Source organism: Oratosquilla oratoria, chromosome 25, assembly GCF_046742065.1.
Source record: "Oratosquilla oratoria isolate Oo_2021 chromosome 25, ASM4674206v1, whole genome shotgun sequence".
Lineage (NCBI taxonomy): Eukaryota > Metazoa > Arthropoda > Malacostraca > Stomatopoda > Squillidae > Oratosquilla > Oratosquilla oratoria.
The window spans coordinates 14,172,997-14,196,938 of record NC_134801.1 but is presented as its reverse complement, the minus strand read 5'-3'; the positions used below and the strand labels follow the sequence as shown (position 1 = coordinate 14,196,938).

The window sequence follows — 23,942 nt, the reverse complement described above, 5'->3', positions numbered from 1 at the left end:
TCCGGACTCATTAGAACTCCCAAGTCTATCTCGCTCTCAGTTTTCTCTAAAAATGTGTTATCTAAGCTGTATCTATTTTCGGGGTTGTGTAGCTCTACATTGAACATTCTACACTTAGAGATATTGAAGGTCATTTGCCATTTCACCGACCAAGTGAACAATTTGTTAACCCCTTCCATACGGTGCCGCACACGTAGGCGTCATGGACTTAGATCTCGGTGGCAGCAGCCAATGCCAGCCGTACGACGTGTCGTAATAATACTCGCATCATAAAATATAGTCACCACTTATATCGATCGTTCTCTCTTCACCCGTGAATTTTGATAACCATAGAAAATGCGATTACAAAAGAATTAGAAAGAATGTCATTATGAAGGGGCGACTACAATAAATATAATCAAGACGCTGATATGGCAGCCTCGCGAATACACTCGCTCCCCATGACGCCTACGTGTGCGGCACCGTATGGAAGGGGTTAAGATCCTCCTGCAGAATCTCTGCGTTATCTCCTGACCTAATTAGGCATCCTATTTTAGTGTCATTCGCCAACTTACTAATATCACTATCCCATTGTCTAAGTCATTTATGTACATAATGAACAACAAGGGACCCAATACCGAGCCCTGGGGAACCCCACTAGTAACATTGCCCCACCTAGATTTTACTCCATTTATGGTGACCCACTGTTTTATGTTACTGATCCAAGCTCTAACCCATTCTAACGCTTTTCCTGGTATGCCATGGGCATAGGAAGAAATAGGTAGTATATGTGGAAGAAGAAAGATGGATGTGTTGGCTTTGAGTGAAACTAAGTTGAGAGGGAGGGGCGAGTGTGAGTTTGGGAGTGTAGTTGGGAGGTTCTCAGGAGTGAAGAGAGGATGAGGGAGAGAAGAGGTGGCTATACTAGTAAGTGCAGAGATAGGTAAACATGTAGTGAAGTGGAAGGTTTCTTCAAGGTTAATGTGGATAAAGGTGAAACAGGGAAGGGAGATGTGGGTATTTGTAAGTGATATGGGCCTGGTAGTGAGAAGAGTGTAAAAGAAAGGGAGGCTTTTTGGGTAGATTTAAATGAGTACATAGAGGGATTAGGGAGAAATGTCAATGTAGTGGTATTGGGAGACCTTAATGCTAGGGTAGGAAATTAACCAATAGATGGAGTGGTTGGTAAGTGTGGAGTTTCAGGAAAAATCGTAGTGGAGAGTTGATGGTGGAGATGTGTCTAGAGAGTTGATGATAGCAAATAGAGTGTTTAGGAAGAAAGCCAAGCATAAGCACACATGGAAGAGAGTGGTAGATGGAAGGATAGTAGAGCGTTAATGAACTATATAGTGGTGACCAGGAGTATAATAGGAAGAGTTAAGGATGTATATGTTCTAAGGGGAGAGAGTGGGGGGATATCAGATCATTTTCTGGTGGAAGGTAAGATGGAGAAAGAGGAAAAGGACAAAAGGTAGTGAGGTGCTTAGAATGAACTGCTTAATGGAGAAAGAAAAGGAGGAGTACAAGAAAAAGCTGAGAAAGTGAAGGATAGAGGGAGTGAAGAATAGAGCAGAACTAGGAGTGGAGGAGGAATGTTGATGGTTCAAGAGGAGGAAGTTGCATGGTGTGCAAAGATGGTGTGTAGAGCAAGGAGGATGGGAAGAAATAGAAGGAAAGTTAGTGAGTGGTGGGATGAGGAAGCAAAGAAGGTTGTAGAAAAGAAGAAGCGAGCTTTCACATATTGATTACAAAATAGGACGAGAGAATCATACGAGAGGTACAAAGAAAAGAGAAGAGAAGTAAACCATAAGATAAAGGAGGTAAAGAGGAGAGCAAATGTGAAATGGGGTAAGAGTATGACAAAATTTTGAAAGTAATAAAAAGTGTTTTGGAAAGAAATTAAGAGAGGAAGAGAAGAAATGGTAAAAGGTGCAGATGGAGAGATGATAATGGAAGAGAAAGCAGTAAGAGGAAGATAGGCAGAGTATTTTAGGGAGTTGCTAAATGTGAAGGAGGATAGGGAGGAAAAGGTAGTTGCAGTGGGAAGCGTTAAGAAAATGACCATCACCTTACATTTATCCACATTTACCTCCAACTTTCTCATATCACATACTTTCCCAAACTCCACTGACTTCCTTGATCCCCCCTCTGACCCTGCCACAAGTGCAGTGTCATCAACAAACAACAACTGGCTCACCTCTCACTTTTCTCCATTTTCTTTAACCATCTGGAATCCCCTGCCCATTACCCTTGCATTTACCTCCTGCACCACTCAATCCATGTACACATTGAACAGTTCCACCTTTACCTAAAACCACTTGGTCTTTCCATTTCTAATTCTAACACAGGCTCTACTACTCTTGTAGGAACTCTTGACTGTCCTTAACAGCTTTCCCCTGATCCCATATATCTGCAAAACCTCCCACAGTGCCTTTCTGTCTACCCTCTCATAAGCCTTTTCCAAATCCATAAAGGCCCAAAAAAACATCCTTTCCATTTGCTAAAGCTTTCTCACCATCTGTCTTACCACAAAAATGTGATCCATGCAACCCCTATCTGTCCTAAATCCACACTGTTCATCACCAATTACTCCCTCTGTTCCTCTCCTAATCCTCACTTAAAACCCTCCCTTAAGCCTTTCCAACTACACTCTACAAATTGATCCCTCTGAAACTACCACATTCACATTTGTCCCCTTTTCCCATGTAAAGCAGAACTTTACAGGCACTCCTCCAGTCCTCTGGCATCTTACCATCCCATAGACACACATTAACCTTTTCAATACAAGTCAAATATTCGCACACACATTAGCTGCCTGACCTTCGATGGTTGAAAAATTCTCAGACCCTCTTATGCATTGTCTTGTAGGAATTTTACCTCTTAAGGCTACAGAGAGCAGGAACTCTTGATGGCAGTATTTTTTCTTCCCCGACCACAGGGTTCTTCCCTTACTACAGGGGGATTCATATTTTGCCAATATATGTTTTTTACATATTCAATATGTTTTTTCATGTTAGTATAGGACTATCCCAGATCATACCTAAAAAGGTATGTGAGGAGCCAAAAAGAATTTCTGGATTATTTAGGGTCATACATACATACATACATATACCAAGGCTTTTTCCCCCTTCCAAGGGAGGTAGCCAAAAAGGGAAAGGCACAAAAACACTCCCACCCATTTCATCCCTAAATACACTCCACACCCCTCCCACCCTTCCTCTCATCTGAGCACCTCCTGGATGACAGGTCATCCCTGCACCCTGCCCACCGCCCTGGGTCAGAAGCAGTGTCGCAAGACACAGTACATCCACAGCAAGGCCGCTTCATTTAATCGGCGACCCCCCCTCTCCGTCCCCCTTTGCATATAAGGCGAGGACGGGGAGAAATCCCTTCGGGCTGCATTGTAAATATCAAAAGAATCAAAAGAAGTTGAACCAATACAAACTTTCTGCCAGTGAAGAATACAAAAATCAAAACTTGTTTAGGTCTTAATGCTAATTGAATATAGTTTTCTACATATAATGATTCCAAACAAGTATGATGTTTCCTAAAACTGCTATGTTCAGGGGGAAGTAGATATTTAGATTTTAGAAACAAATATAGGCAAGTATAAACTAATCTTTCAAGAAGTTTACCCAAGCATGACAACAATCTAATGGGTCTATAAGAATACACAAAGGAAGGATCTTTACCAAGTTTGGGAATAGGCACTGATGTACCAATTTTATAAAATTCTGGGAAAATACAAGAAGTCCAACTAGTATTGATTAAATTTAAAGGTGTTGGGAGAAGGGTGGCAAGAAGAAGAATTATTGTGAAACACGTCATGACCAACTGTGCTAGAGGTGATAACTTTATGGATTGAGGATTCCAAGTCTTCAAAAGAAAAAGGCTGATTAATGGAGAGATCATGGCCAAACTCACTGGCACATGCTATGGCCGAAGAAAAGTTGACTTCCTCCGGAATATGACAGCTAGTACTATCAAAAGTAGGAGTGAAGTGTAAGTCAGATTCACTGGCTATTGTAAAGGGATAGAATTTGTCAGTCTATTAAGGAATGTTTGCTTTGTGTTTGTATGCTTTTGGATTAAGAAAGTGACAGATTTGGAAGGTGTATGAAAGAAGGAAGTTGAAAATAAATGTAGGTAAAAACAAGGTGATGAGATGTACAAGGGGAGAGGATAGGACCAAATTGGAAGTGAGTATCAAGGGAGAAAGACTGGAGGAAGTGGATAGCTTTAGATTCATGGGGCAGATGTGGCAGGAAAGGGAGGAGTGAAGGTAGAATGTAGATTGAGAGAAGCGAGTAAATTCCTTGGGGGATTAAAAAGTGTAATGAGAAATATCTATTTGGGAATGGATGCTAAGAGGAAATTGAATGAAGGGTGATTGTGGTGACAGCACTGTATGGGGCAGAAACATGAAACATAGTTTAAATGTGTTTGAGATGAAATGCTTGAGGTGTATGGAAGGGGTTACTAGGCTGGATAGAGTGAGAAACAAGGAGTTGAGGAAGAGAGCAGGGGTGAGAAAAGGGAGTTGGTAGATAGGGTTGATGAAAGAGTATTGGGATGGTTTGGACACATGGAAAGAATGAGTGAAGAGAGATTAGTAAAAGCAGTGTGGAAGACAAGAGATGGATAGAGTAAACATGAGGGCAGCCAGTTAGGATGGTTGAAGGCAAACTCTGATGGAGATAGAGTTGGTTTTATTAACCATGAAATGTTGGGCACCAGTGGGGGGAGGGGGGAAGAGGGATGAAAAAGCAAGGGGAGTGATGACTGTGTTTAAAGTTGTGTCAATGGCAATCTGCTTAAGGGAATCAAAAAGGGGGGAAGGAGGCGAGAAAGCAAGGAGCAGCGAGCTATGCTCACATATGCTTCTTCGAGGTTCTCTACATCTTTGGTGTCTGTTCTGCTCCATATATTCATGACCCATTCTCCTAATTGCCATTAAGTCAAGTGTGTTGTGTGGGAAGTCGGAGGCAAAATGTTTTGACGCCGGTGATTCATGAAGACGGAGCTCTGGGTCGCATTTCAGCTGGGCAAATGTGAGTGTGTCACATGGGTCCACTTGGGGGTCAGAAGGTCATGAGACACCATGGGGGGGGTGAGGTATGGTGAATGAAAAGGTGAGGACCAGTCATGATGACTACTCCTAACAGTAATTATTTTTATTTATTTATTTTTCATATTTATTTATACATTTTCTGACAATTTAGGCTGTTTTGAGGGGTTAACCACTTCACTCCGGGACTTAAATCTTGCGGGCAGCAACCAATGCCAGCCGTACGACGTGTCGTAATAATACTCGCATCATAAAATATAGTCACCGCTTATATAGATTGTTCTCTCTTTCACCTGTGAATTTTGAAAACCATAGAGAATGTGATTAAGGGCAGATTAGGGAGAATGTCAAAACGCAGGGGCGACTACAATAAATATAATCAAGACGCCGATATGGCAGCGTCGCGAATCCACTTGCTCCTCATGACGCCTACGTGTGCGGCACCGTATGGTAGGGGTTAAAATTGATTAAAGTGCCTCTCAAGTATTGTTTCATATGTATGGCACAAGTCCAGAGGGATCAGAAGTTATTTGCATAAAATCCACATTCACAGGGACATGTATTTCCTAATATCCACAAATATGGGTTGGGGTGGCAGGTCACTGATATAATCAAATATGTGTATTTATCTTCACTTAATTATTTTATTCCAGGTATCTTCAAGACCTTCCTCTGTGACTCGCCCTCGCACATCACCAATGAAAAGTCCAGCACCATCTGATGTTACTCGTGGGTCACCTTCAAGAACTCCTCGTTCTCATGCAACAAATACTTCGGCAACATTGCCTCGATCCCGTCATTCACCCCGACCAGCTCCTCGATATGGGAGATCCATGTCCACAGAACCAGGGTACGTTTACAAGTTGTTAGATTTAAATTTTTGTTGGTATATTTGAAACCTTATATTTGTTTTGCAAATAATTTCTAAAAAAAAAAGACATGTTATGGGTATTTTTACCAGTAACCTCTCGAGAAAGATGATCAGATTGTAACTGCATGAGTTTCACCAACTGAAGCTTGCATGGCCTCTCAGGGGGAGAAACATTGGACTGTTATCTGTTGTACTAGTATTGAAGAAGCCATTGACATTAACATTACCTCATCATTTTTAATGCCACCTCACTGAAAATGGACACAGCAACCCCACCACCACAAGGGTGTGTGGCTCCAAAGGACCAGCATTTGGTCTCTGGATCAGGCCGAGGAAAGACAAGTCATGTTACCACTTCTCAGCTATTCCCCCCTCCCTCCCCTGCTTTTATGCATGTTTTTTCACATAAGGAGGTCTGTACCCCAGTGCCTGCCCTCCCACACCTCTAATAGATTAATGCAGAAAACAGATAGGCCCATGCACTTACCCAATGTGTACAAAACCTGTAAAATTTTCATACATATCCACCAAATACAACACAGTCCACACTTGGTTTCACCTTGCACATCACTCCAATGGAAGACAATACACAGAATTGGACCTGTAACCATTGTACAAGACAATCAGTTAATCAGTCCAATGCCCCAGGTGTCTCTTGCAGAAGGTCCATGCCTCCCAGGTAAATAGTAACAGCCACCAGCTGGACCTATAGCTCACTCAGGGAAGAAATAATGCATTGTACCGTATTTTTCGGACCATAAGGCGCTTCGTATCATAAGGCGCACCCGTAATTTGCTATTCCCCATCCTTACATAAGGCGCACCTGGTCTCGTCATCGGATAATCATGCATATGTGAGTGCATTCAGAACTGAACATTTTCATTGTTGAATGAGAAAAAGCGGTTGGGATTTAGCAAAATTACAAAAATAAATTATAAAAAAAATTTTTTTTTAGTCAGTGAAATCAGACCACCTCCATGGACAGTCTGCCCTGCCAATACCCCTAAAAAACAACATAAACACGTTACGGGAATTGTGGGGAATAAAACCAAAATTAGCAGTTTTATTCCCGGAATTCTCTATTCACTTAAAAACACAAGATTACAAATGAAGGCAATTTTTAGTTTCGACCATGGGCGCAATATAGCAATAGAAAATTAAATATTAATTTTGTAAATTATAATGTATCAACGTAATATGCAATTTTGTGAGCGGAAATAAAAAAAAAGTGGGAAAATTGATTTCGTAAGTAATGAAGTCGTGTCGGACGAATGGTATGCCATGTTTGTTATGATAGATGCCAACGTCGAAGAAATGAAAGGGTGATAAATTCGTCTAACCAAACCTAACCTGTGTTTAATAAATCATTACCTGCAAATTAAATGCCATCCGGCTTGTCCTCGTTGTCTACGTCGTGAGAGACGTCGGCGTCCCGATCCTATGCTACCGACTTCATTCATTAGCATATTTGCTTGTAGCAAGGTATTTTTTATTTTCATTTCCGCCCACAAAATTGCATATTACATTGATACATTTAATTTACAAAATTAATAATTAATTTTATATTGCCATATTGCGCCCATGGTCGAAACTAAAAAAAATACCTAAATGACCACAGTCCGAGTGGAGCGAGACTAGACCAATGCAAAATGGCTGTGTGTGTTGTGGACGCTATCATATCATAACCATGATAGCGTGAATGAATGCGGTGGCATGGACTCGAAAACTGTCGAAGTTTTCGCAATTTTCTTGTCAAGATACATGCATCTTGGTTATAACTTGGTTGTAACTTTTTACTAGGCCTATGCACTGTCGCCGTCGCCAGGCTAGCTATGAAACATGTCAAAATAGTATGTCACTGTCCGAGGCATTTTTTTGCACTGAAGCCACACATAAGGCGCACCTCACGATAAGGCGCACCACCCGATTTTGGCCGATTTTAAGGATTTTGCCCGTGCCTTATGGTCCGAAAAATACGGTAGTATGGAGATTGTTAGTGTGGGTGCTGTAGGATGAGGTGCTCAGTTTCTTCTGTCATGGTTTATGTAGGGCAGTTTGAATCTGTGGCCAGGCCTGTGTTGGTACTGTTTTTGAGCTCAGTGGCATCCTAAATGTACAGGGTGTTCGGGATACATTTGACACCTTTTCGGAAAGGAAAGAAAAATGTCATATCTTGGCCAAAAATTGAGGTATTCTCAAAATTCAATGTACATCTCTTAGAGGATCTTTTGCCAAATACAGTTCACTCAAAGAAGCTGCCATGAGCTTCCATCACAGCCTTCAGGGAGGACCTAAACCTGCAGAACATGGCCTTCACAGTGTCCTTCGGGAGATGCCTGAACACCATTTTGATCCTGGCAATCAGCTTGTCCTTGGTGTTGCAGGTGGTACAATTGGTGTCTTTTTCAACTGCACCCCACACATAATAGTCCATGGGGTTGCAATCAGATGAGTTGGGGGCCAGATGTTGGGACTGGTGAAGTCGTAGAAGCTCTCACAGCCACTTCTAGGTTTTCCCAGAGGTGTGACATGGAGCTGAGTGCTGCTGCCACACGTATGGTCTTCCCACAGCTGCCCTCTCCACCCAGTGCTTGACAACAGTGGACAGCAACTCAGTATAGCCATGTGAAGTGCGTCTAACTCCCTCTTCAAAGATGTGGGATGGCATGATGTGGCCTTCACTGGAAACACCTAAAGACCATCACAGTTTGAGGGAACGTTTTCTTCATGAAGCGCAGGAGTTCCTTCGGACTGTAGCTTAGCCACCTGTTATTCTGCACGTTGTGCAACTGGTCCTGGCAGAAGTCCTTCTCATCTGAGAAGAACCAAATTATCCCCAGCTTGACTGGGTGTTTGACCTTGTTGAGAAGTTTCTTTGCTTTCGTAAGGCGGTACTCTTGGGCCTTGGTGGTGAGTAGTTGGCCTTTGTGCCTCTTGTATATGAGGAGTAGCAAAGATCCTCATTCAGCGCTTTCTTCATAGTTGCATCATCTTCTCGACGAATTTCGTTGTGCAGACAGAGTCAGAACACCTACTATGACCCTTCCTGCTAGCCACTGCTTCCACATCACTATTGCGATTCTCCAGCTTGCATCTCACAGTCTTGACTGTATTCAAGGAGCACTGAGCTGCAGCTAAGTTTTCTGAATTTTTTAATCCAGTGTGAATCATCATGATGTAGGTCACTCTCTTCCTATATTCTGGTGCTTTCCAGTCGTCCATGCTCTCTAGTTCTCACACCCACCAATAATACACAGAATCAGCTATCTGTTGCACTTTACCACTATTAGATCCTTCAAATGATTCTGAAATGACAGAAGATACAAAAATGATCAAATTTATTCCAAACACCCTGTGAGTGTGCCAATGTGGTTCTCAGTCCTCTTGAGAAGGAATTTTATGTGGGGTTGATGTCTGGGGGTTGTTGGTGGAGTATAAGATTGATGGTCTGTCTTTAAGAGCTTGTTATGTGATCTGGGTGAATGTTTTACTGTGGATATTTTGTGTGGTACTAGTGGTAGGCTGTTGTGCTTGAGAGAGAGAGAGAGAGAGCCTTGAGCCCACGGGTCTTCTGGAAGAGAGCCAGGGACAATGAATTGAGAGAAGTATTAGTGAGGTCTGGGGTTGCAGGAAGGAACTGTAAGAGAGATTTGGAAATGTGTAGTGAAAGGGAAATGATGATAGCAAATACAGCATCCAAGACAACAAGTATATATGGACCGGAGTTGTGGATGTGAGGGTAGTTAGAGGGTGTTAATAGACTGTGTAGCAGTGACCAAAAGAAGCATCTCTATTAAAGTTGAGCAATTGTATAGTTGATATGCATAATGTGTAGTGCAGGGTGAAGACCCTACAGGATTTTACACTGGAGGTGGAAACTTGTTACCTGACTTAAGCTTACTTTGATCATGTATTATAAGATATAGGGATACAGGTGAAGCAGTACTTTGTAAGAAACAAAGGATTTTTAATTGTATTGTTTAGTAGTCACAAATCTTCCATTATTTTGCAGAAAGTCTTCTCCCTCCAGAAAAACCAAGCATACAGGGTCACAGCGTCATTCTGATGAGTCTGACAACACAGATTCTGAGATGTCTGTTTCTAAGTTGCACTCTATCAAGAGTATAGCTGCAGAAAGAAAACACCAAACAGAGAAACGTCATGGGGACATATGTCAATATGATACAGAACACTATACTTCTCATCATGTTTCTTCAAGTAAGTCTTTTGAGATTTTAATATTTTTTTTATGTCAAAGGAACTCAACACTTTTTCTTCCTATTAGTTGGAAGTTTGATTTTATTTTCCAGCATCCTTTGTGGATCTTTTTGAGTGTATCACATTTTGAATAATGGGTAATATTATTAATCATGGTGTATCAAGATTTATTAGGATTTGTATAATTGGTAATTGTTTACTGACCCTTGGTGGGCCAGAGTAATACAGCATTGTTTCAAAGATTGAAAACTAGCCTTCTCTCAAAGAGGCATGCTGAGCCATTTCTAACTTCTGCTACCCCTCCTTTTTCCTACTCACTTAAGTCTCCTATATCACCCCAGTGACCACTCCAGAACAGTGCTACTCACTAATATGCAACATTATTGGATGGCTCTAACTGAAGACTACTACAGTGTACATTATTTGTCACATTAGAGATAAGCAAGGCTTTCAACACTATTCCAAGACTATTTCTCATAGATAAACTGGACAGTGGATCTCTCTACATCAAAACAAAATGATGACTGGCAAACATCTCAGGTAGCCTTGCACATATAGAATATGCATCAGCCACTTCACAAACCAAAAATATATCCATTCGAGGAATAAGTGACAAATACCTAGCAGTGGTGGTCTTGCAAGGTGTATATCAGAGGGAAACATCTCCTTGCTGCCTGTCTTCAAAATATGTCAACAACCTCACCTTTATTTGTAGGTGCAGCCTTGACAAATGATGATTACTTCCCTACTATTACAAGAAGCCAGTGACATAAAACAGTCCTACATTTTATACAACACAGACAGTAGTTCATTGTTTCATCCCAGAGATGTCTGTAGGAGTACCTTAAGACCATTTTCAGGTGATTTGGAGCTATAGATTTCCATTCAGTTAAGCTTGAGAAAACAGTTATTATATCCTGCATTCCAGTGTCCAGTTCATAGACAATATCAACACTGAATAAGTCTGGCCACAGATTCCAAATGCCCTAGATGCAACCACCTCACAGAAGACACTGAACACCTCATCCTATAGAGAGCCACACTAACATTCACTAGACAGCAGTACATTAGTGACCATTACCTGGTAGCCATGGGCCTTTTGCAAGAGAGACCATGGGGAGCAGATTGTTGAATTGATATCTGACAGAATCCCACAGTATTTTTTGTTCTTTCCTCATACTGTTCAATCTGTATATACATAACATCCCAGCACCTGTCTCAGGTGAGATGAACATAAAGTATCCTACGGAAATGATGTACTCACAAGCACACACCATATGCAAAAGGTAACCACAGCACACCTGCAGACACATACACAGACTTGAGTCCCCTAAACAAAACACACAGTTCCCCTAAGATTCCATTAAAGCCACCATAAACCTTACCAACACAGGCTCCACAAGACACCAGAGGACACATGTTCATCATGCTAGCCTGCTTTATACATAATCAAATGCAGATTTGTAGGCTTCATTGCTGGCAACACACAGACATGACCAGAATTACAGACCAATATCTTTGACCAGCATGATAGCATAATTGTTCAAGAGAATTTTTAAAGGTGATTGGATTAAATATCCAGAGAAGAATGATGGTAGACAATAATTTTGGATATGGAAAATCATGTATGTCATATCAGTTGAACTATTACTCAAAGATAATAAATGTGCTACAAGTAAGAGAAGGCTGGGTGGATTGTGTGTATCTAGATATGAAAAAGGCCTTTGACAAGTGATTTCATGAAAGACTGCAGTGGAAAATGATGCACACAAGAGGACTTGAAGGAAGTTTCCTGGAATGGATGAGAGACTTCCTGAAAGATCAATGTGTGAGAACACCACATTAGTTGTTGATGTATAGCTCTTGGGCCAGAAGTCTCAGTTCTTACCCTTTATCCAATAAAACTAAGAGGTCTTAGGAATGAGACTTGCTTGGAGCTTCCATCATGTAATTGTTATTCAGAGTATCCACATTAAATCTCTAGAACCAGTTCTAACAACTTATGAGGGATTGTGGTACTCCCCAAGGTAGGCGTAGCTCCTCTTGGGGATCGGTGCCACCTGCGTAGAGCCGGTGGCCAGGGGTAGATGCTGCCGTTTGGCCCCCAACTCTTGGGGTTGGGGGGTGGTCCCACGACGTAGACGCTGCAGCTCCAGGACCTTTACTTCTTATAACATTAGACATTAGTAAAGCTTTTGATGCTATCCCCCGCCACAACCTAACAAATAAAATATATAACACAGACATGCACAATAACACCAAAAGATGGCTGGCCAATTATCTGGCAGGTAGGAATGCTTACGTGTCATATAATGGCCAATCATCGCACATCAGAAACATTAAGAACGGAGTACCACAGGGCTCAGTTCTATCCCCCACACTATTTAATCTATACATGCATGACTTACCCACGCCAGACACCTCAGAAATACAAATCTCTTCCTACGCAGACGACATAACAATCACATGCACACATCGTAACACAGACAAAGCTGCAGAAATAATCCAGCCATACCTTGACACACTCAACACATGGTTCATCACAAACAGACTCAAAATAGCTCCAACCAAATCTACAGCAACACTTCTCACCAACTGGACAAAAGAACACAAATACATACCTCATCTCTACATCAACAACACTCTAATACCACACACAAACACACCGAAAATTCTTGGTGTAACATATGATACATCCATGTCTTTCAAACAACACATCACAAACATAAAAAACAAATGCACACCCAGACTTAACGCACTTAAGTCAATCACTGGAACAACATTTGGACAAAACAAAGAAACTAATATAACAATATACAAACAATGCATACGCTCAGTGATGAATTATGCGAGTCCTGCATGGGCTCCTAATCTCAGTGAGACACACCACAACACCCTTCAAATCATACAAAACAAAGCCCTAAAAACAATTACAGGCTGCACAAATACAACACCTACAGACCATTTACACCATGAAACAAAAGTCCTCAAAGTCTAGGACCACCTCGACATGAGAGGCACACAAACACTTGCCGCAGCCACCACAAACACATTACACCCGCTACACTACATAGCAGAACACCCACACACACCAAGAAACATTAAAACAACACCCAAAGACCTTTATCACGCACAGATACTCTCTTCTCTTCCTCCACAACCACCAAATACCAGCCTCCGGAAACATATTCATAATCATATCACTCACCGCTCCATTAACACACTGCTGCATGCCAGACCCCCTGATATCCACCCTTCTGAATCCTCTCTCCCACGAAAGGACAGAGTCCACTTGGCCAGACTGCGGTGCGGTCACCACCCAGCACTTCTAAGCTACCAGAAGAGGCTGGATGACCGCATTGTGAACAGCTGCCCAGGATGTAACACTTCACCCCATACCATACAACACATAATGGAAGACTGCATTATACACAATCATGCACGCAAACAACACAACATACGCTCTATAAAGGTTTTGTGGGAAAACCCAGTTTCGGCTATGGCATTCCTTGGGGAGACGGGACTGCTCGGACAGACAGTCTAGGGAACGACAACAACAACAACAACTTATGAGGGAAGAATGAAACCTTTTCCCTCTAAATTGCTCTAGGCTTGGGGTGATATCACTTTTAAGTGGATCTGCATTTCATATGTGTTCTAATCCTGAAGGGATCAAAGGAAGTAAAGAGTAAACCTTTTCTCTTCATGAAATGGGAATGTTGTAGCACTCCCTATATGTGAGAGTGGTCCACATGGTAGTTGTACTGATCTTGGGCACAGTTTGCCTTCTGGATACATTTCACACTGGTGACGATTACTTAGTTCAGTATGTAAAAGAGCCCATAAAACATGGAAATTTACTCGATCTATTGATCACTAACTGTGAAAGCATGATAACTGATGTAGAAGCTGGTGAAACTATTGCAAGTAGTGATCACAACTTAGATTCAAACTGCTTAAAAAATTTAGAATAGACACTTGTGTATCTAAAATACCCGATTTCAGTAAAGCTCAGTTCATAGAACTATGTCAGGAGCTTCAGCTTACAAATTGGGAGGCAAAATTAAGTGAAAGACCTGTAGATCAGATGTGGGAAATGTTTCAAAATATGCTTACTAAGATGATTCATACATCCCATTTAAGGACAATCAGGCTCACCCAAAATGGCTTGACAAGGAAACTTAAAAAAGTATTGCTAAAAAAGACAGGCTTATAAGAAATACAAGTGCTCAGGTACACCTAATGACTATCAAATTTATGTAATAATAAAGAGAGATTAAAAAAAAGACAATAAAAGAAAAAAAAAAATGACAGTACAAAATGAATATTGCTGATACCGTATATACTCATCTATAGGTCGAAATCTTAAGGATTTTTTTTTAGGCCAAAACCTAGGGGTCGACCTATACACAAGTAATAATCTTGTTAGGTTGAAATCCAGACATGACAAGAAAGGCTAGGAAGAACTCTTACCTTTTCTTTAGGTTCAGAAATCAAAATATTTACCTACTAAATACTACCAGTAAACAATGGGTACATAAAATACACGGTACGTACTAAAACATGTAAAATTCCTTCTAGATACGGTAACCCCATACTGTGGTTTTACCTGTTTGTTAAATTTCTTAACACAGGCAAGCTTATTATATCATGTATACTATTACAGTACCCATAATTGTTTAAAAAAAATAATGAAATGCTGCGACCATGGGCGCAATATAGCAATAGAAAATTAATCATTAATTTTATAAATTAAAATGTATCAACGTAATATGCAATTTTGTGGGCGGAAGTGAAAATGAAAAATACCTTGCCACAAGCATAGGATCGGAACGCCATCTTGTCTGTCAATTGACGGCCTTGGTGCTTCCGACAGTACCTCGCCAGGTACATTTTCTTGAAGGAATGTTATGGAGCGGAGATACATGCATTCCTTCAAGCTGCAAGAACTTTGTATAGCCAGCAAGCTAAGTGGTTGAAAAGCCCGCCAACTTCTCATTTCTTCGTCGTCGGCATGTATCATAACAAATATGACGTACTATTCGTCCGACACGACTTCATTACTTACGAAATGTTTTAGCATCTTTCTTGTTTTTTTTTATTTCCGATCACAAAATTGCATATTACGTTGATACATTATAATCTACAAAATTAATAATCAATTTTTATTGCTATGTAATACTAAAAATTTACCCAAATTTAGCTTTCTACATGGTATATGTTATTGTTACCATTACCAAAACAATGCATGGATCTCACCATCACGAAAACAAACTGTTCAGTATTGCCAACTTGTTACTGTTACAGTGACACATGGTATAATCCTAAATATTTTAACTGAAATCCACCAAAATCGTTTTCCTTGATGTCGTCATCTTCACCACCAAACAGCTCCTCCCACTCACTTCTGTGTCGAGTATCGTCATACGAATCAACCTCATCAGCCATAGGAACATCAACATCATCTTTCTCCTCCACATTATCATTAGCCTGATCATCCTCACAGTTGAGATTACAAGACTAACTCTGAGTGTTGGTTAATTTTTTTTCTAACGAAACACGCCTAGCCAGTTTATTCCGAATACCGTACTTGGTAATCTACCGTACTTGGCAATCTGTTCAAGTTTTTCACTCCGCTGAAATGGCAATTTCAGTGAAACTTATTAAATATTAAAATCAGTGAACTTGAAAAAACATAAACCAGAATACATCAGAATTAATGAAGTGAAAAAACCATAATAATCAATTGCTATACCAGGCAAGCCATGCTACTTCAAAGCACCAAAAACAAAAACAAACCACTCGACCTATACATGAGGTATATGGAAAATTCCAGATTTTTTTGCCAAAAATGGGGGGTCGACCTATACACGAGATCGACCTATAGACGAGTATATACGGTAGATCCAAAGAGAATCCCAAATAATTCCATAGTTACATCAGAGATAAAAAGGTTATTAGGAATCACATTGGCCCACTGTTATCTGCTGATGGTCAACTTGAATATTCAAATGAAGGAATGTGTGATATTTTAAATATCTTGTCCTTTACTACTGACCTCATGTATTTTTCCTTCAAAAAGTCTTTAGTCCATTCTAATAGTTTGCCTCACAGTCCACCAACATGCTCCAATTTCCACATAAGTCGACTGTGAGGTACTTTATCAAATGCCTTCTCTAGGTCTAGATACACACAGTCCACCCACCCCTCTTTCTCATGCAGCACATCAATCACTCTTGAGTAAAAGCTTAAAAGGTTTGACACACATGACCTTCCAGATCTGAAGCCAAACTGAACTGTCTGTCTGTCTGTCAGAATGTTCATCTTTTCAAGATATTTGGTCCATCAAATCTTTCACAATCCTTAAACATAATTTCACTATTGTGCTGGTTAGTGATGCTGGCCTATAATTTAGTGGTGTTTCCTTGTTTCCATCTTTGTAAATTGGCACCATGTTTGCCCTTTTCCAATCAAGTGGGACAATGCCTTCTTTCAGTGAACATGTCATAAGACTGTGGATCCTGTCCACTAGTTGTTCCCTACATTCTTTAAGTATCGAGTGTGTCTGCATTGTTTATGACTCAGGGCATTGGGTGCAATACAAAGATGGCCCATCACCCACGAGGACCTAAGATGAGAGGGAAGAAAGGGTGGTGGATGGGAGTGAAATGGGTGGGAGTGGGTACTTGCCTTTTGACTTGGCTATCTCCCTTATAAGGTGGAAAAAGCCTTTGGTGTATAGATAGGTAGACCAAAATCGTATTGAGGCATTATCCTATAAACTGCAACAGGCATCATATGATGAACAGCGTGTAACTGCAACTTACATCATATGATGTTAAGTCTTTTCTTAAAGTTGGTGGTCCATATTTTGGTCTCATGTGTCTTAAAATGAAGTTTGCCAACTCAGGGTGAATGAGTCCACACTACACCTCCCATCCACGCATCCTTTGTTCTTCTCAGACATGGAAGGGGCAGGTCAATCACTTCTAAGTGACCCATAACACACTATATCTTGTGGTGTAAGACAAACAACAGCTTACACAAAAAACATTCACATGAAAAAGAAAGAAATGGTGGATGATTGAAGTAGCAGTGGTGAGGAACAAAGTGTGAAAAATGGTAGAAAAGTTCCCCATTTTTCACCCATGCACAAACACCTGCTACCTTGAAGTGACAAAATTTGTAACTTTGCTACACCACCATGCCTGAACTAAGGCAAATAATTAACTAATATTTGGTTTTCCTATACTTTTCTATGCAATCTTTAATTTTATAACAGGAAAACTTTTTTGAGAACTTATTTTTAACACTGAACAATTGTGCACCATGGGTATGACCAACAAAACCCTACTGGTGGAATATGAAGGAAAAGAAAGAAAGATACATGGGTACTAATTTTTAGTGAATAGGAACTGAAAGTCAGAGGAGAAAGGCAGATTTGAAAATATGACAAGTGAACTTGAGATATGAATAAAAATTACCGTGATCAGTACACCATATGCATGACCCCTAAAATTGGCAAAAAATTAAATTAAATTCATTTGACAGGTGCTCTTTAGGGATTCCATATATAGGAATTTTGGCTGGAGAAAATATTAGAGTTGTAGAAAGAAACTTCACTGGAAATAGCACTTTCAACATTACCATCTAGTGCACCAGCATATAGAACAACAAAACAAAGGAAAGCCACATCAATGATGATCTGCAAGTTTTTCACAACACTGGAAAACATCATAATAGGGAATTTTCTAAACAGAGAATCTAATTAGTTTTAATAGATAACAGATCACTGATATATAAATGATTAGTATCAACTGCCTATAGAATAACAGAAAGGAGTTAGATATCAAAATTAAAAGAAATATTTTGACAGGGACCCTTCATCCAAGAGGAGTTATGAAAGAGAAACAAGGGTAGTGGGTGGGAGTGGAGTGGGAGGGAGTGGGTTCGTGCCTTGGCTGGCTACCTCCCTTGTAAGGGGAACAAGCCATTGGTATATAGATAAGTAATTTTTTATTGATATTATTGACACTACCTCTGACCCAGGGCAGTGGACAAGGTGCAGGGATGACCCATCATCCAGGAGGTGCAAAGATAAGAGGGAGGGTGGAGTGTATTTAGGGATGGAATGGGTGGGAATGGTTTTTATGCTTTTTTTGTTTTGGCTACCTCTCTTGTAAAGGGGAAAAAGCCTTGGTATATGTATGTATTATTGATTCATATTTTTAATACCCTACTTTGCAGTGTTCAGTCTTGTGTGATTTCATCAATATTATGAGTTAAATCCTTTCATTTTTGTACAGGTAAAAGCAGGCATTCAAGCAATAGTAGTGCTGGAAGTAGTGGATGGAGCATGAATGAGGTACAGGCAGCAATCACCTTGCAGAAGCATTGGCGTGGATACCGGGCAAGAAACAATGATAATAATGTCTCAAAAATCAGGGATGACATCAGACATTCTAGAGCTGAACAGCATATTAAGTGAGTTTTGTGACAACTTTCTGTACTTGAGCTTAAGAAGTTGAGAGACATTGAACCTACACTCATTATTGAACAGAAAAAAAATAATGTGTTTTTCATCTCATAATTGTATTAATATACCCCAGTTATTTGTTGAATAGAGATTGTATTTGCATAATTAGAATATAAAGAAAGTAATAAAAAGATGTTTTGGAAAGAAATTAAGAGAGGAAGAGGAGGCGAATCAAGTAGAGAAGAAAAGGTAAAAGGTGCAGATGGAGAGATGATAATGGAAGAGAAGGCAGTAAGGGGAAGATGGGCAGAATATTTTAGGGAGTTGCTAAATGTGAAGGAGGATAGGGAAGGAAAGATTGCTGCAGTTGGAAGTGCGAAGAAAATGAGAGTGATGAATGAGGAGAATGGAGGAGAAATAAGGAAGGATGAGGTGGAGGCAGTTGTTAAGATGATGAAAGCAGGTAAGGCACCTGGTCTGGATGGATGCCATGCGGAATGTCTGAAAAAGGGAGGTACAGTGATGGTGGACTGGCTGGTGAGGTTATTTAATGTTTGTTGGAGACAGGGTAGAGTGCCAGAGGACTGGAGGAGTGCCTGTATAGTTCCTCTTTACAAGGGAAAAGGGGACAAGTGTGAATGTAGTAGTTTCAGAGGGATTAGCTTGTTAAGTGTAGTTGGGAAGGCTTATGGGAGGATCTTGATTGAGAGGATTAGGAGAGGAACAGAGGGAGTAATTGGTGAGGAACAGTGTGGATTTAGGACAGGTAGAGGTTGTGTAGATCAGATCTTTGTGGTAAGACAGATATGTGAGAAAGCTATAGGAAAGGGGAAGGATTTTTTTTGGGCTTTTATGGATCTGGAAAAGGCTTATGATAGGGTAGACAGGAAGGCACTGTGGGAGGTTATGCAGATATACGGGATAGGAGGAAAGCTTCTGGGAGCTGTCAAGAGTTTTTATGAGAATAGTAGAGCTTGTGTCAGGATTGGAAATGGAGAGAGTGGTTCGAGGTAAAGGTGGGACTTCGTCAAGGATGCGTTATGTCGCCCTGGCTGTTCAACTTATACATAGATGGGGTAGTGCGAGAGGTGAATGCAAGGGTAGTGGGTCAGGGATTGGAGATGGTTAAAGAAAATGGAGAAAAGTGGGAGGTGAGCCAGCTGTTGTTTGCGGACGACACTGCGCTTGTGGCAGGATCGGAGGAGGGATTGAGGAAGTTGGTGGCAGAGTTTGGGAGAGTATGTGATAGAAGAAAGCTAAAGATAAATGTGGGTAAAAGTAAGGTGATGAGATGTACAAGGGGTGAAAGTGGCAGTAGACTGGAAGTGAGCATTAAGGGAGAGCGACTGGAGGAAGTGGATAGTTTTAGATACTTGGGTGCAAATGTGGCAAGGAAAGGTGGAGTGAAAGTGGAGGTAGAATGTAAATTGAGAGAAGCGAGTAAATGCCTTGGTGGATTGAAGAGTGTAATGAGGAATAGACATTTGGGAATGGATGCTAAGAGGAGACTGTATGAAGGAGTGATTGTGCCAACAGCACTGTATGGGGCAGAAACATGGAACATAAGAGAAGAAGAGAGAAGGAGTTTGAATGTGTTTGAGATGAGGTGTCTGAGAAGTATGATGGGGGTTGCTAGGCTAGATAGAGTGAGAAATGAGGAGGTGAGGAGGAGAACAGGGGTGGAAAAGGAGCTGGGAGATAGGGTTGATGAAAGAATATTAGGATGGTTTGGACACATGGAAAGAATGAGTGAAGAAAGACTAGTAAAAGAGGTATGGAAGGCAGATGTGGAGGGAGTGAACATGAGGGGACATCCTAGGATGAGGTGGATGGATGGGGTGAAGGGGGCTTTGGGGAAGAGGGGAATGTCTGTTGAGGAAGGACGGGAGAGGACAGAAGACGGGTGAATGGAGAATGGTTGTATATGGATGATGTTGTGATTGCATGAGGTGGAATGGGTGGGGGGATGGGGGGTGAGGTAGTATGTGTGAGCAAAATTTGACGCAGCCCGAAGGGATTTCTCCCCGTCCTCTCATTTTATGCAATGGGGGGACGGAGAGGGGGGGTCGCCGATTTAATGAAGCGGCCTTGCTATGGATGTGCTGTGTCTTGCGACACTGCTTCTGACCCAGGGCAGTGGACAAGGTGCAGGGATGACCCGTCTTTCAGGAGGTGCTAAGATAAGAGGGAGGGTGGAGGGGTTAGGAGAGTATTCAGGGATGGATTGGGTGGGAATGATTTTATGCCTTTTTCTTTTTGGCTACCCCCCTTGTAAGGGGGAAAAAGCCTTGGTATATGTATGTATGTATCTTTGTGCCCTCACTCGTTATGTACACAAGAATGCCAGTGTTGACACCTTGATTATATATATTATTTTGTAGTTGTACATAAGTTACCCCTGGATTTTGTGAACTGGTTTGATCATGTTTTTTGTGTTTATTACTCAGAGTAAAAGAGAACGAGTAATACAGCAGTGGTGTGATGCATTGTTCATATGGCAGCTGGTGCTGCACACGAGAATTTTGCTCATACTGAAGTGGTTAATACTACACAATAAGATGCAGTTAATACCTGAATATGGGGATACCCCAGTACAGGGCTACTTTCCATATAAGGGGGAAGAACCCCTTGGTGTCAGGATGTGGAGGGGGTAGCCTGGTTGGAAGGCAAAACTGATGGGAAGAAGAGATTTATTTAAATTGGGCACCTGAGAATGGTAATAGTTCGTTTTGGCAATGAGAGGAGTTGGGGGGGAGGGGAGACAGTGATGGAGATAGATAGAAGTTTGTAGAGTGTAATTGGAAAGGCATATGAGAGGGTGTTCATTTGTTGCGCTCCTTGTTTACGACTAAATATAGATATATAAATTGGTAGGTGGTAGCTGGCCAAGATAGTTTAGATCACAAGCAACACGAACAATCTTTATACATATAGTTTTCACTTCACATTTGGTGGTGAATGAGACTAATGTTTCTCAATTATGTGACTTTTATTATTGTGATATTATTACTTCAAAGTCAAAATAGATGACTGTGATGTGTACGGGTGTGCGGGTGTGGGAGGCTGGACTTAATTAATAGACACTGACCTTGTATGAATGTCCTGGTTGCAGTTCCAACTGTAATCGCTAATTGTTGAATGAATCACTTGTACTTAGCTTTAGGCTAGACTGGTAATAGTTTAGAGCTCTGACAACTTTAAACTGAATACTTTTGGGTGTCCGAGCAGACTGAACTTTATTTTGATGCTGGCTAGGAAGAAAGCTCTTAATGATATAAGCTCCTCCTACAACAAATTATGATTGGCTAAGAATCTCTCTGTATGATAGGAGGGGCCAATGGACACATGTGGGAAACACATGACTTCGTCAACACTCCTGCTTTCCTTAAACAAGGCTCGGTTCATTCGGGGGGGGTCAGAGGTCACGAATCCATTACAGAAAGGGCGACCTCACGAGACAGAAAGTGTTATGGCTTGATAAGGTGCCCAGCGCGCGATGTGATGACGAAAACTAGTATCAACTAGTATCACTGTCTAGTGGTGATGATGCCGTTGCCAAACCAATCACCACACATTGAGCTCATTATGAAAGGACCAGAAGGAGTAATTGGAGAGGAATTGTAAGGGTTTAGGAAAGAGGATGTGTATATCAAATTTTTGTGGTAAGCAGATATGTTAGAAGTTTTTGGCCAAAGGTGATGATATTTTGGGAGGTATTCATGGACCTAGAAAAGACACACTAATTGAGTGAACTGCTTAACCCCTTCCATACGTAGGCGGCATGAGGAGCAAGTGGATACGCGAGGCTGCCATATCGGCGTCTTGATTATATTTATTGTAGTTGCCCCTGTGTAATGACATACTCTCTAAACTGTCTTCATCACATTTTCTATGGTTATCAAAATTCACGGGTGAAAGAGAGAACGATCGATATAAGCAGTGACTATATTTTATGATGCGATTATTATTACAACACATCATACGTCTGGCTGCTAATGCTACCCGCAAGATTTTGGCCTGTACTGAAGAGGTTAAGGGGGCCATCGTGCTCGAGAACGAACTTCGTCAATTACGATTGGAATTTTGCGAATTTTTAATATGTTATATATACATATACTGAGATGTTCACCACCAATTTTCATATCATTTGGTTGAAAAACAATTAAGTAATTAAAAAAAAAAAAAAATCACAAACGTTCTATCTCCTCATTTATCCATTGACTGAACATGCTGAAAAAAATACCACAAATGCTCTATAGCAATACCTAAATAATTATTGTACAGTTTTTGGAATTTCCTCTTAGTTTAGGAGAGAATTTTTTTTTTTACATAGAATACAATATATGGACTTGTATCACAAAAAATGAAAAATGCCACAATGAAAAAATTGCAAATTGAAGTTCAAAATACATTTCCCTGCATTTTTTATATTTTTCATTTAGATTTTTTTTTTTTTTTTCTCTGCCAATTTTCATGCATTCTATGTCATTCACATGTTATTATGAAATGTAGCTGGTACCTGGTCCCCCCTTTTACGAGGTATTAGGTATTAGGAGCTCAGAAGGCAAGGGTTTCAGGAGGCACCACCTCCCTCATTGTCGCCAGGTTCGCTTACTAGAAAGCTCCCGGCTGGTAATCGGAGCTGAACGATAGTTTTCTCTTCCTCTTTCTGGTCTTTGGTGTCCCTTTCCATTCTGTGTCTTTGTCTTGTTCCTCAAGTGCTTTTGTAATGATGGTATTGACTCCAAGTGAGAAAGAAGATTATGTGTCCTTCCAAAGTTATGATCAATGACAGTTGCTTTTGTGACGAAAAGCACTCGGAGCATTTCAGTTCAAGAGGCACATGATGGTACGTCACGCATGCTTGATGTTGATGGTTGCGGTGACGTCATTTGACAAAAGAGGATGTGGAGGGGCAGAAGAGGACGATAACGCGGTTGGCTTAGGGGAGCCCTATTGCACCGCACCATATGATCATCTCCAGTAATAACTGAGGCAGAAGTACACTCTTTCTCAATAATTTGATTTAGTTTCTTGGCTCTTTCATGAAATGCACGTTTCTTCTTCAAATGTTTAGGCATTCTTGAAATGATTATAGCTTCAAATAAAGTAAATAAAAGTTGTCCAAGGAGTGACAATTCGCTTTCTCTGCCTACTCACAATAATTTTTTCAGTTTACTCACGTTTCTGATGTATTCGAGTGCGAAGTGCTTTCCCCACGTGTAGGACAAGTTTCCAGCTAGTCTTTATTAATGAATAACAAAATACATCGCATTTGTGCCATTTTTATTGCGATGAAATAACTTAGTGGAACATATGTGCAGCAAACG

At 40.8% G+C, this 23,942-nt stretch overlaps 1 protein-coding gene across 5 annotated transcripts in view; it reads left to right on the top strand.

The window, feature by feature from the left end:
* The window catches only part of LOC143038824 (uncharacterized), a 209,348-nt gene that overhangs the window by 127,814 nt on the left and 57,592 nt on the right, over positions 1–23,942 (top strand). For all 5 annotated transcript variants that reach the window (XM_076208401.1, XM_076208398.1, XM_076208397.1 and 2 more), the window contains 3 exons: positions 5,701–5,897; positions 9,931–10,136; positions 18,443–18,620. In XM_076208401.1, coding sequence (XP_076064516.1) covers positions 5,701–5,897; positions 9,931–10,136; positions 18,443–18,620 — 581 coding nt within the window. The remainder of the gene's footprint in view (positions 1–5,700; positions 5,898–9,930; positions 10,137–18,442; positions 18,621–23,942) is intronic.